Source organism: Natator depressus, chromosome 22 (genome assembly GCF_965152275.1).
Source record: "Natator depressus isolate rNatDep1 chromosome 22, rNatDep2.hap1, whole genome shotgun sequence".
Taxonomy (NCBI): Eukaryota; Metazoa; Chordata; order Testudines; family Cheloniidae; genus Natator; species Natator depressus.
The window spans coordinates 9,619,398-9,631,836 of NC_134255.1; the positions used below are offsets into that span (position 1 = coordinate 9,619,398).

At 52.6% G+C, this 12,439-nt stretch overlaps 1 protein-coding gene across 4 annotated transcripts in view; it reads right to left on the reverse strand.

Annotated features, from left to right (window-relative positions):
• IGSF9B (immunoglobulin superfamily member 9B) overlaps nucleotides 1-12,138 on the reverse strand; it is a 94,486-nt gene extending 82,348 nt beyond the window's left edge. For all 4 annotated transcript variants that reach the window (XM_074936736.1, XM_074936735.1, XM_074936737.1 and 1 more), the window contains exon 1: nucleotides 12,019-12,138. In XM_074936736.1, coding sequence (XP_074792837.1) covers nucleotides 12,019-12,097 — 79 coding nt within the window. In that variant the 5' untranslated portion in view covers nucleotides 12,098-12,138. The remainder of the gene's footprint in view (nucleotides 1-12,018) is intronic.
• Nucleotides 12,139-12,439: the final 301 nt, after the last annotated feature.

Consider the following 12,439-nt stretch of genomic DNA (forward strand, 5'->3'; position numbering starts at 1 on the left):
ATCAGCCCAACCCAAAGCTTTCAGAGACCAGTAACAAAGAGGCCTTTTCTCACCCCGCAGAGCGGTGCGAGAATCTGCGGTGCAGAGATGAAATCTGCTTTGACAGATCCCATTCACAGCATCGAAGGCAGAATATTGCAGGGATCGGGGAAGACAAGCCACTGGCATTTCATCAGGGGGAGGCACGAGAATGCAGGGAGGGAAGCAGGAGGATCTGCTCTAGGGAGAAACTAAGATGGCAAGGACCCCACCCTTGCTAACCAGGAGGGTGGCAGAGAGCTGGAGTCCATCCGCCTTCCTCCCAGATCACATCACTAGCGGAACATGACAGGAGCAAGTGGCTCGGCTTGAGCTGTGGGGGTTTGCTCAGCCCGTTGGAAACTGCACATGACAGAAAGCTGCAATTAGCTGCTCAGTCATCTAAAGAACTACTGAGGAAGCTGGTCTGACTCTGCAGAACGCTGGCTGTCTGCACTGCTGGTGGCGTATCTGTGTCGCTCTGAGGGGACCTGCCTCCCTGACCCACCCCTCTGGCTGAATCCATCACCCTGGATAACAGCCCCACTAGTCCCATAATCAAAGGCCTTCCCCCTCCCTCCTCACTTCTCCACCTCAGCTCAGCAGCAGCATCTGGGTTTGCAGCAAGATTCCTGCTTTTTAAACCCGATTTTCCAGATGGATTGGCTGAGACACACACAGGTCAAGTGACTTGCCTCAAGGTCACACAGCAGAAAAGGGAGAAGGAAGGAGGGGAAGACCTGGAGTAACCAGAGGGGACAGCTTAATGGTCTATGCATCAGGTTCAGAGTAACCAGGCTCCCTGAAGCTTCAGGTTCCAACCCCCCTTTCCTCCTTCAGAAGCAGAGAACCATACAGCAGAGGGGACCTGGCTTTCACTGGTGGTCCTGTAAAATAAATGCAACCATAGAGGAGACATGATCTAAGTTCCCCCAGCACCATCGGAAACTACAAGATCACGGAAGTGTCCTTAGGTCTTCCCATCCAGTGCGCTAGACAGCATTCATCCTCTACCCACCACCTCTTTCCAAAATGCTGTTTTGCGAGTCGCCACCACCATCCTCCAGGCCACATGAATGAGAGAAGGGGACTATAAAATCAAGACAATTCCTAGAGAAATAACTTCGGTAAGCTGTAGTTGAGATTGTAACCATCAATTCTGGGGAAGTGGGAATCACTGCAGTAGGACAGAAGTGCCAGTTGAAATCAGGAACCCTTTGCACTAGGTGCAGTGTGTATTATACACACACTAAGAGCCCCTGCCCCCAAAAACTTGCAATCTAGGTAGACCAAGACAAAGGGTGGAATGAGAGGAGACTTAACCAAGGCTACACAGCTGGTCAGTGGCAGAGCCAGGGCCAGGGCCAGACTCCCAGTAGTGCCCTGCCCACTAGACTATGCTGCCTCTGCTGAGTTAAATGCAGAAGTTGTTAAAAATAAAATTCCCCCAGAAACCACGTGGCCAAATGCTGGAGTTTTTAGGTGTTCACCTATAGCTCACACACACAGCCTTGAGATCAGAAGCCACTGGACACAGTGCCCATCAGGACACCGGGGTTCATCTCCTTTCCTCATTTCAAGCAGCAGCCATGGTATCTTGGTTCTTCCTGGAGCAGCCTCCAAAGAACAGACCCTGGTTATCTAGCACCTGAAGAACAAAGCCTCCAACCTCTCCCCTCCTGCCATGGGATGCTCCACTCACCACTGAGCTGGCACCTCCTCCTGGTCGCTTTGAGGATTACCTCTCGAGGCCAACGCCCCCTTTCGTGGTTTGCATGCCATTGCTCCAACTCTCTCTCCCTGGTCTGCAGCCCCTCTCTCTCTCTCTCCAGGAACCGCAGCGTCATCTTTGTGACTCAGCCCTCTGGCCAGGTCACTCAGCGTTCCCCCCTTCTGGGGTACATCAAAGTCTTTCCATCAGCAGTCCTAGGCAGTCTTCCCATTCACTCCCTCTGCTCTGGGTTCCAATCCAGGGACTCTCAACCCAGCATTTCTGTGCTTTCCTCTCCCAGCCCTCACAGCGCCTTCCCTCCACTCTGGTTCCCCTTCTCTCTCTCTGGGTGAACCAGCTCCAAACCCTCCTCCCAAAGGGCAACTGCCCTTTCCCAGCAGCAGCCCTTGTCTGTTACCTGGCTTCATGGTCCCCACCTTCTCCTGCACAGCTGAGCCTGGTTTCAATCAGCTCCCTGGCTCCTCCTCCAGGTGCAGCCTGCAGAGTTAATTGGCCTACCTGACCACCTTAACACCTGTCAGTCCTGTGTGGGGTGGGCACTCCATCATATCTCCAAAACACAGACTCCACATCCTCAGCAAGCCCCGCTGCAGGATTCATGCCCCACACCTTCTGGCCCAGAGAATGTGGTCAGAGACCCACTGCTTACTGTGGGGCTGCTCTGCTTATTCCATGGGGGGTGGAGGGGGACTTCCTTTCCCCTTCAAACACACAGAAAGGGAGCATGCTCACAAAGACACTGCGCTAATATAGATGGATTAGCTTTGAGGGTTGGTTTGTGCTAGGGTCCTCAAGTGCTTTGCAGCTGGGAATTAAGCCACAGCAACCTGGTGAGGTTGGCATTATCCACACGTCACAGATGGGGAAACTGAGGCACAGAGAAGGGAGGTGACTTGCCCTAGGCCACAAAGCAGATCAGTGGCAGAGCCAAAGGAGAACCCAGAACGCCAGCCCCCATCTCATACATTAGTCCCAGACGCAACTCTCCCCTTAGGGCCTAACGTGGCACCAGCCACAACCCGTGGCAGCGCTCTCCTAGTTCAAGATGCACGTGGCAAAGGTCCATCCCCACATACCGGCGCCTCTCACCAGGGCAGCAGACAAGCGCATTCTTATTCTGCCACAGGCTACCCACACCCTGGACCTCTCCTGCCTGACGCAAGGCACAGCACACTCCCACCCGCTACAATAGTGCAACACTGACCCAAGCACAACACAACGGCACCAAGCTGCCTGCTCTGAAGCATCAGTTCCAGTCTTCTCGCAGCGCTGACATTCCAGCACGCACGCACGCACGCGATGATCATTCTTCCCTCTGAATATGGGCACGGTGCCTTTAAGGGAGGCAGCGCTCCGCCCTGCTGGTGAGATGGTGCCAGCTGCCAAGCAGTTAGTTGGGTGCACGCAGGTTGGCCCTACACTCAGGAGTGCCAGGGGATTCCTGGAGTCCGGCAACCAAACCTGGCATGCACACAGAGCAGGAGACCCCCACGAAAGAGAAGCACGTACAGAAAAAGCATCCCCTGGGATTCGCCTCCAGGGCGGTGGGACACAAAGGAAGCACGCGCACATTTGCCTAGGTGGCCGCCCCTAGAGTCGCTCGCAGGTGCTCATCCACCAGCTGCCCCCACCCCTAAACTCAGCACTGATCAGCTGCGGCAGGAAAGTCAAGTGGAAACAACCTCCGGGGTCAGAGACCTGCTTCAGACCCAGCGAATCCAGCTGTCTGCATGCTGCACTCACACAAACCCTTCTCCCCACTCGGAGCGGGCCCCATCCCACAGCTCCACAGGGAGAGGGGGGTCGCCCTAGCGTCCAGCACAGCAGGATCCTAGGAAAATGAACCCCCAGTACCCAAGGAAACAGAGGAGCGGGCACGAGCAGGCCCAGCACAGCAGGTGCAAGTGGGGTGTGATGAAACCTATTGCCAAGCCAGAGCCCGTCTGCCTCCTGCAAACGCCGGTAACCAGATGCTGGTGGCTTCCATTGCTAGTACATATGAAACCAGCTCATGTTTACAGCCATTCCAGACACGGCGATTTTACAACCCCAAAACTAATAACTCTGACACAAACACTTTCTACTCTGCCAGCTTAGACACCTGCTGGCGGCCCCCGCTTCAGCTCCCAACCTCTGCCAGCACGGGCGCTCCAGGCCGAGCAGCGTAGCCAGTCACGCACCCGCCTCCTCAATCCCTGGAGTTGTCAGAGCCCTGCCTCCTCTGTTCTCCCCCCAGAGGGACTCCCCCAGGCGCAGAACCGAGCGCTGGGGCCATGGAGGGAGATGGGGCCTTGCTTTCCGTGATAGCTCTTTCACAGAGGATCACAAGGGGCATGACAGAGCCAGCAAGAGGCACAAGCTGCCCCTCCCCAATCAGCGAGACACTACCAGGCTGGGACTCCAGCAGAGACACGGGGGTTGGGCGATTAGGTTGCTCTTTGATTAGAGGCTGGGAAGTAATCAAGATAAATCAGATTAGTCTTTGCTCCCCTCCCCCGCACCCCCCAAGGTCGGGGAATTACTGGTTCCCACTGTCCCTGTGCTAGACATCAGAAGGGTGGAGGGAGGAAAAGATCCCCCAAGTCTCAGCCACTGAGCAAAGATTAAAAGACAGGTGGGAAAGCAGCCTAACCTGCCCCAGCTCCCCCAAACCCCACGTTCCATCCAGACGTTTCCTCTTCATGGCTGCAGCACAGAAGAGGAGCAGGGGTTTCCCAGGACCCAGACCTCACAGGATGGGTTTTTCTACAACAGGCATCTAAGCCAAATCACCACCACCACAATCTGCCCTTATTCCCAGTCTGACAGCCACCCACATGCCTCCCTCTCTTTCGGAGCCTCCAGATCCTGGGGACACACTAGGGGAAGGGAGAAAGCCATGTCCATAAAGCATAGTCCCCCATTTATACTCAGTGCAAATCCCACTGCCAAGCCCTCCCACTCAACACGCTGCCAGGTGCATGGGCCCAGATGCCCAATCCCGGCAGAAGGGTCCCAGTCCCAACACTCCCATGAACACTCATCAGGGTGTTGATATCCAAGGCATGGAACTACACAGAGTCCTTGGCATGCCATTTCCCAGCCCCCTGGACTTTAACTCATTGAAGACAAAGCGAGAGACGCTGCTGCAGCAGGGGCAGCCAGGACCTTCAGAGACCCCTGGGCTCAGAGTTCAGCATCACCTTCTGCAGTCTCTTTCGGTTAAGTAGTCCCACCGGCGATGATCCCTGGAGCATAAGAGGAGCAACCTAGGGACAAAGCCAGAGTAGCTCCCGCAGACTGTTTAGAGAAATATCGGTGTTTCACTCCAAATCGTCAAGGATGGAGAAACCACCCCAACATTATCCTTACAGATGCCTCCCCTTGCCTGTCCCTGACATATACGGCCTTATTCCAATGACATCTACAGGAACACCACTGAACCCAGTAGAATCTCACCTCTGTGAAACTGGTGAGAGATCAGAGGCCTACAGAGCTCACCACTCCTTGTATTATTCCTTCTCCTATTCTGGGGAGTCCACCCTGTTACTAAAGCAATAGAAATGGCTAGGAGGCCCACACCAAAAGCTGGGCTGGGTTGGTGGGGTCACCAGGCCAGAGAGGTCCTTGCTGCCCTGGCTTCCCCTGGAGTCCCCAAATTGTAGGAAGGAAGGAGCAGCATGACACTAGGAGCCACTTTCAGTAGGGAAGGAGGCAGGAACCAACAGCTTTTAGCAAAGGCCTTAAATGATCCTTCCAGTCCCTGATGGCTAAGCCCTGCAATCGGAGCTTCCGATCCAGGACAAGGGATGGAGAGCTCTCAGGTGGAGATCTGCTATGCCACATCATGGGGCTCCGCACTGGGAGGGGAGCAGCTCGGAGTCTTATCACCCAATGTTACCAGGCCAGGTCTTGAGTGATTGCACTGCAAGGGGCCACTTCTCCAGCCAGAGGGAGCTCCTGAGTGCGTCCCACAGGGATGAAGTGACAGTCTGCCTCAGGGCCATGCCACAAGTCCTCCGCTACTCCTTGTTGAGCTGGGGATAAGGGATGGGATTCCCTGGGAAGGCGGGGGAGAGTCACCCTACAGAGCAGGGATAATCACCAAATCTTGTAATTAACTAAGGCACAGGATCAGGAGTCAGGGTCAGTCAGTGCTGATCCCAGCTCTGCGACTGGCTCACAACATGACTTCATGAAAGGCACGTCCCCACTCCATGCCTCAGTTTCCCCAGCTGGAACAAGGGGATAATGCTTTCTCCCCTCATGCATGCTAGTCGAGTCTTTGAGAGCCTCAGACAGAAGGTACTGTAACAGGCAAAAGTGCTATTAGCGGTTAGGCTTCGGAGAGCCCAGCCCAACATCCCAGTCTCCTGTAGCCTGATTCTCTCCTCTTCCTGTGCGCAGGAGATGACAGAGAACACAAGGGAGACTCCACACACACCCACCTCCGCCCTGCAGCGAGACAGACGGACAGAGAAGGGCAGATGCCCCAAGTAGTCAAAGTGAAGACTCCCGGCTAGCGCTCACCAGAGCCCGGGCCAAGGGCAGGACCACAGAGCCAAGGTAGTCACAGCACAGCATCCTGCTGTCACCACGCGACTCCTCGGCGCCCGTTTCCTCAGCCGGGGCACGGAGGGGTGAGCAGAAGGCTGAGACTGCGCTGGATCAGTTCATTGACAGCTGGCCACCCCTCAAGACCCTGGGGAGGGCTGCGGAGGCCAGAAGCAGGCAGAGAAGAGGCAAAGACAGCAGCCAAGGCGACGCAGGGCTGCCCTTAAGAACTCCAATCAGCGACTTAGGACGGACACTTATCAAAGGGGATGCAAAGGGGACTCCAGAACAGTAGCTACTGCATGCCGCGATGAGACGTCAGCAGCTTTAGCAACAAGGAGTGCGCGCACGTGCCCACGGTTCCCGCAGCACGGCAGGGGGTGAGGTGAGGTTGTGGCGATGGAACAGCTCACCATTATTCCGATCCCAGCTTCCCCCGCCAGGAGGGGCTGCAGGGAACGGGGTGCCAGCTGCGAGCAGACCCGCAGCTGCTGCGGTGCCAGCCTCTCCACGCTGGAACTGCTACAGGGACCAGCGAAAGATCTCTTCCAGCACGCACAGCTGTCGCGCCCACGTCTCCCAGCAGGGGTGCTGTAGAGCACGGTGGTAGAACACGCGGGGCAGGGGGGATTCTGACAGACCACCCCCAGAGCTCGCAGAGGCTAGAACCAACACTGCAGATTTCAGCACGAACTTAGCAAAGCCAAGTCATTGGGAGCCAAGGCTGCCACTGCCTATAGCTTCCCCCCCCGGTCACTCGCAGGCCATGCGGAGTTAGAGCCTTGGCTCGGAATGCCTTGGCTTTGGCCAGCTTGTCTCATGCGCTGACGGTTTCTTTGGTGCGTGTGGCTGCAGCGAAAGGACAGAGGAGAACCTTGGGCCGTCTCCTCCCACCCATTACCAGCCTGGTGGGGACAACTTCTGGTTTCCAAATTCTATGGCACTAGAAGACTCCTCGCCATTCATTTGTTTGCTGAAGAGCTGCAGAAACGCAAGATTGCGTGTCAGGCTCATGCAGAAAGCTGCCCAGCTCTGTCCTGCCTCAGACCCACAGGTTAAGGGTAAGACCTTGCTGAGCTGCACGAGCAGAGATGATGCATATGGAGGAATCCCAAGGGGATACAGAACAGCTCTCCAGAGCCAGGACTCTGAGGCCAGGCTAGTCATCCCTCTAAGACAGTGGTTTTCAACCATTTTTCATTTGCAGACCCCTAAACATTTTCCAGTGGAGGCATGGACCTGTTTAGAAATCTTAGACATAGTCTCTGGACCCCCAGAGGTCTGCGGATCACAGGTTGAAAACCACTGCTCTAAGGAATCACACAGAACAGCCCTCCCCATTAGCCTGCCCTGCCCGAGAGCCCAAGGGGAAAATCCTTACAGACCTCCTGTGCTCACATTACCCCTCCACACACAGCGTAGTACACATATACTCAGGGCCATTGCTGTGCATAGGCAACACTAAGCACAATGCACTGACACATGCTCACTCATGACGCACTACACATATACACATGCTTACAGCCCCCCTTTGCACACAGGACAATTATGGACAGGGGGCACATCCCCACAGCCGTCACTGTACATGATGCAGAGAGAAAGCTTGGAGCACTGGGTCTGATGCAAGATCTGAGGCCTGAAGCAGGGGGCCGAGAACCAAAGTTAGGCCAGGTATTAAAGCAAATGCTGACAAGTTCACTGTTCAGTACACAAACTTGGCAAAGCCCTTGCTTGCATACTAGGCCCTAAATATTCATGTAAATATATTTCAGCTGGTACAAATGCATTTTAATTTAATACAAGAGAAGATGGTTTAAGGAAATAAATAGGGATGTGTTGTTCAAAACAGTAGAAACAAAAAAGATAAACAAATGTTATAAAACATGTAAGGTGGGACGTAAGTTGTTTATTCCAGTTTTGTTTTAGTTTATAATGCCGAGGTATCTTGCCTTAACTCTTTGTGGTAATATCAAGGTCTAACGGGTCAGCTACCTGAGCAAAGCTGGGACAGTAGATGGAACGAACACACACAAGCTGACTGACCACACAGGACACACACTATGCACTCAGACATCACACTCACTCATATCACACAGGCTCACTACACACAGCACACGCACACACTCCCCTACCATCCACAACAGACTCCCTGATGATACACACTATGGCACTCCAGCCTCATCGACATGCAGACTCACTACACACAGCTCGCCCGCCCCACGCAGTCTACTCACAGTCTGCTCCCACGCATTATTCATAGTACACTCTCTCAGCACATCTACTCTACACACGCACCCCCAAAGCACACGTGTGCGCATACCCGCACACACACATGACACCAATTCCCTTGACCCCCATCAATGCACATGCTCTGCCCCAGAATTCCTGTTTCCCCATGTCTAACATGCAGGAGCTGCCCCAGCCGGGAGCTCTCAGTCTCCCTATGGCACTCACAGTTAAGCATCCCTTTCCGCTCAGGAAGAGGGCAGAGTGCCCCGCCCCCCACCCTGACCCTCCAGCAAAGAAGAGATTCTATTCATGGTATTTCTAAGCAACAAGAACTTCCCCTCTTCATGAGACAGAGGGCCATTCTGGACTCGCCCCCTGCAAATTATCCTCCTGTTCAGCAGACCCCAGCATTTCAGCTGGTGGAAAGGGCTTGGCCAACTCTTAGAACCAGCTACAGATGCCAAGCGCAGCCCACCACCAGCAAGGGAGAAGCACCAACGTACAGGGAGCAACCATGGAGGAGGACATCACATTACATCCCTAACTCGGCAAACACCTGCCGTCAGGCTAGGGCGCAACAGACCCCGCAACGATGGCGAACTTGGAGAGTAGAGTCCCCCTGACAAGCAACCGGTTGTATCTGAGGTCCATTACAGTATTTGGCCTCAGACTACATTGGCCTAACAGAGGCTATCATTCTTTCTTGTGCACCCGTCTGCCTGTCTCCACCTGGTTTTGTCTTAGATTGTAAGCTCCTTGGGGCAGATACGGTCCGGTCTTTTTGTTCAGTGTTTCTGCAGCACATAGCACCATGGTCCGTGACTGGGACTCCTAGGCACTACCCAGAATAAACAGTAATATTGGACTGAGAGGCTAGCTTTCCCCTATACTTAGGGGAGAAAATAAAAGTGGTGGCTGTTAGGGAAGGGTCACTTGTAATGGTAACCACTGTGTACCTGCAGGGCTACAGCTTTGGGATCAGGCAGTGGAGAGGGGAAACCTGGTCAGTTACTACTCTTGATAAATGCCCTTTCTATCCAGCAAGCCTACTGGCAATTGGAAAATTATATGGAGGGCTGGTGAAAAAGGGCTACTATAGATGTCCTTGGGGTAGCCCACTGGACTGCTATGCTTCATTCATGGAGATGCCAATCTCACTTCCAAGCATGAAGTGCTCACCAAGAAGTCAAGAATTTAGTTTTCCATTGGGCTCCCTGGATTAAGGCATTTGCAGGAACCAAATTAGTCATCTGACCCTTCAGCTCTATATGACCTTTGAGACCTATTGGTCACCACAGGCTAGAAGGCGTAATAGGGTCAGCTGGCTAAAGACACCTCGGGATCCACAGCTGTTGGAGCTAAGAGAGTGTAACTCACACTGAACCTGAAGGGGTTTGCAGGTGACAGCCAAATGAATGAGGCAATGCAGCTGATGGGAAGGAGTACTACTGAGTGGCTGAAGCTGGGGATGGGAAATCAGGACTCCTGGGTTCTATTCTCAGCTCTGCCTTAGTGACCTTGATCAAATCTCCATCTCAGTTTACTGATCTGTAAAATGGAGAGGATACCACCCACCTCACAAAGGCAGCATGTGAGGCTTATTTAGTAAGTGTAATGCTCCTGGGGATCCAAGCATGAAAGCCACTGGAGAAATGCCATTAACGACCAACAGGGCAGGGCTGACATTGATCCAAAGCCCCTATGCCTGGAGAAAAAGAGGGAATGAGATATGCTTACATACATACAGGACACACTTTGCATTGACCACATCCTTTTGCACCTTCACTAAAGCAGGGCAGGGCTTTTAATCGGGAGAAACTTCATTCTGCTCCATCCACCTTGAGTGGCAGGTCTGGTGAGAACCACTTTGGCCCAGTGAAAAGCAGCTGAAGAAAAACCTATAGGAAGCGTGCCTCCTGTTGGAGTGGGCAAGAGATATCCTGGTTTCCCCTCCTTCCCTCACACAGGGATCAGTCACTCACAGCCTCCTTGCCTTCCCAGACACGGCTCATGTGGTTCACTTCTTGAAAGAGAAAATTCCAAAGCCCCCCCGACAGTATTTTTGCAGCATTCAAATGACTCCAATCCCGAGAACACAATGCACAGTGCTGTGTGCAAGCTAATGTTTCATAAACTTCATGAGTTTTGGTTGACTGCCCTCAGGGAGGTCATTTTAAAATGATTAGCATTTTCATAAGATGCTCGGGGCGCTTCTAGCTCTTTTTCTGCAAATTTCCTTAAAAGGAATAAAAAACCCTGTTTTGCCAGGCACTATTAGGAATCATTTCAAGTACTTAACCATCATACATAAGCAATGCACATTAAACGAGTCGCATCTCATGCTGTAACTGGTAGCCGTATAGCAGAACAGCCAGCCCATTTTACAAGCATGTTGCTAAAGGCAAGGACATTTGCTCTGAAGTCACATCTCTGAAGAAGATTTCACATTCCCCGCACCTCTCCACCACCTCCCAAACAAGCCCACTGAATCGATTTCAACACCTCCTATTAGAAGTTTGCACCTGTCATTTGATCACAAGCACCTACAAGTTCACAACAGATTGGAAAAAATGTTTCCTACCTGGCATTTGCCACGTAATTAAGTTTGCTCAGCTTTTAGTTAAAAAAATACATGAAAAAGGACTCCGGATTTTTTCCCCTATTAATTCTAGGGCTTCAAAAGAGGTCTCTCAAGTCACCTCTTGCCCAAGACGAAAGGTGAGCTGTTAACGGTTGACTAGCAGAAAAATTCCTTCTCTGCTAAACTGGGTCCCCCCCCCCCCTTTTTTTGATATTTTTCGTCAGGATAAAAAAAAAAGTTAAAAAAAGTTAAAAGCTCCTCAAGGGCTCCCTAGTAGCATTATTAAAATAGCAACATTAATTGAGCGTTCACTTTAAAAAAAATTGTTGGCTAATACAATAACGTTTTAATAAAAAAAATTTTTTTTGACCAACTCTACATGTGTCCATCTGGAATACCTCTCCGGTCTCTGAAAGCTTTCCCCACACCTTAAAAACGAAAAAAAGAAAGAAACCACGGCTCTGAAAAGCTCAAGATGCTCTTGCAGCAAAGGGTACGACAAGCTACAAATAAAATACCAACTCATGCTTCTTCTGATGCTTCAGAAAAGTCTGAGAAAGAAAAATTCTCTCTCTCGCCTGCTCTCTCTTCTAAGCATCTTCTACTGGTCAGACCAAAAGGGTTCCCTGCAAGCAGCCTCTTGAAATACTCACACAACTAGCTTCCCGGCACCCAAATCAGCTGCTTTAGATTTGCAAGTTTACACAATCCCCCTGGCAGTTCCTCCTTCCCGGAGTGAAACTTGCAACAACAACAAAAAGGCTCAGATGCTCGCAACTCAGGGGGTGGGGGCAAAAAATAAAAAATAAAAATAAAATAAAGAGGCTGGGGAAAAGGCAGATTAAGAAGCTATTTGCTCGAGAACTGGGAGACGGGGATGGGGGGGGGGGGAGAAACAGCAGCGAGATGCTGCACTTCAACTCACCTTGAGCTGCAAGTCCTCTGGTGGTGATTACACTTGCTATCAAAGTGGCCACATACCAAATCATAGTACTACCGACCATCAATAAGGAGCATCATCCTATCTCAAAAGTGCCCTTCTTGCTGGAGCCCATTCATTGCAGAGCCCCTGGCCGGTGCAAAGGATCCTCTTGCTGCCCCTTTTCATGCCCTCAGCCCTGGACCTGGCTGCCTCCCCTCCACGCTCCCCATCCCTCCTTCCCTGGCGCAGCCCCCCGCTCCCTCGCTCCTGACACGCACCAGGCACCTGCACTAGGCGCTAAGGCACAGCTCAGAACGAAGTCTCAGGGCGTAGCCTAGCCTGGGCTCTTTAGCTCCTCTGGTCCGCCCCCGCCTGGCGTCTATTGGCCGGAGGGAAAGCGAGTGGGCGTTGATTGGCTTGGGGC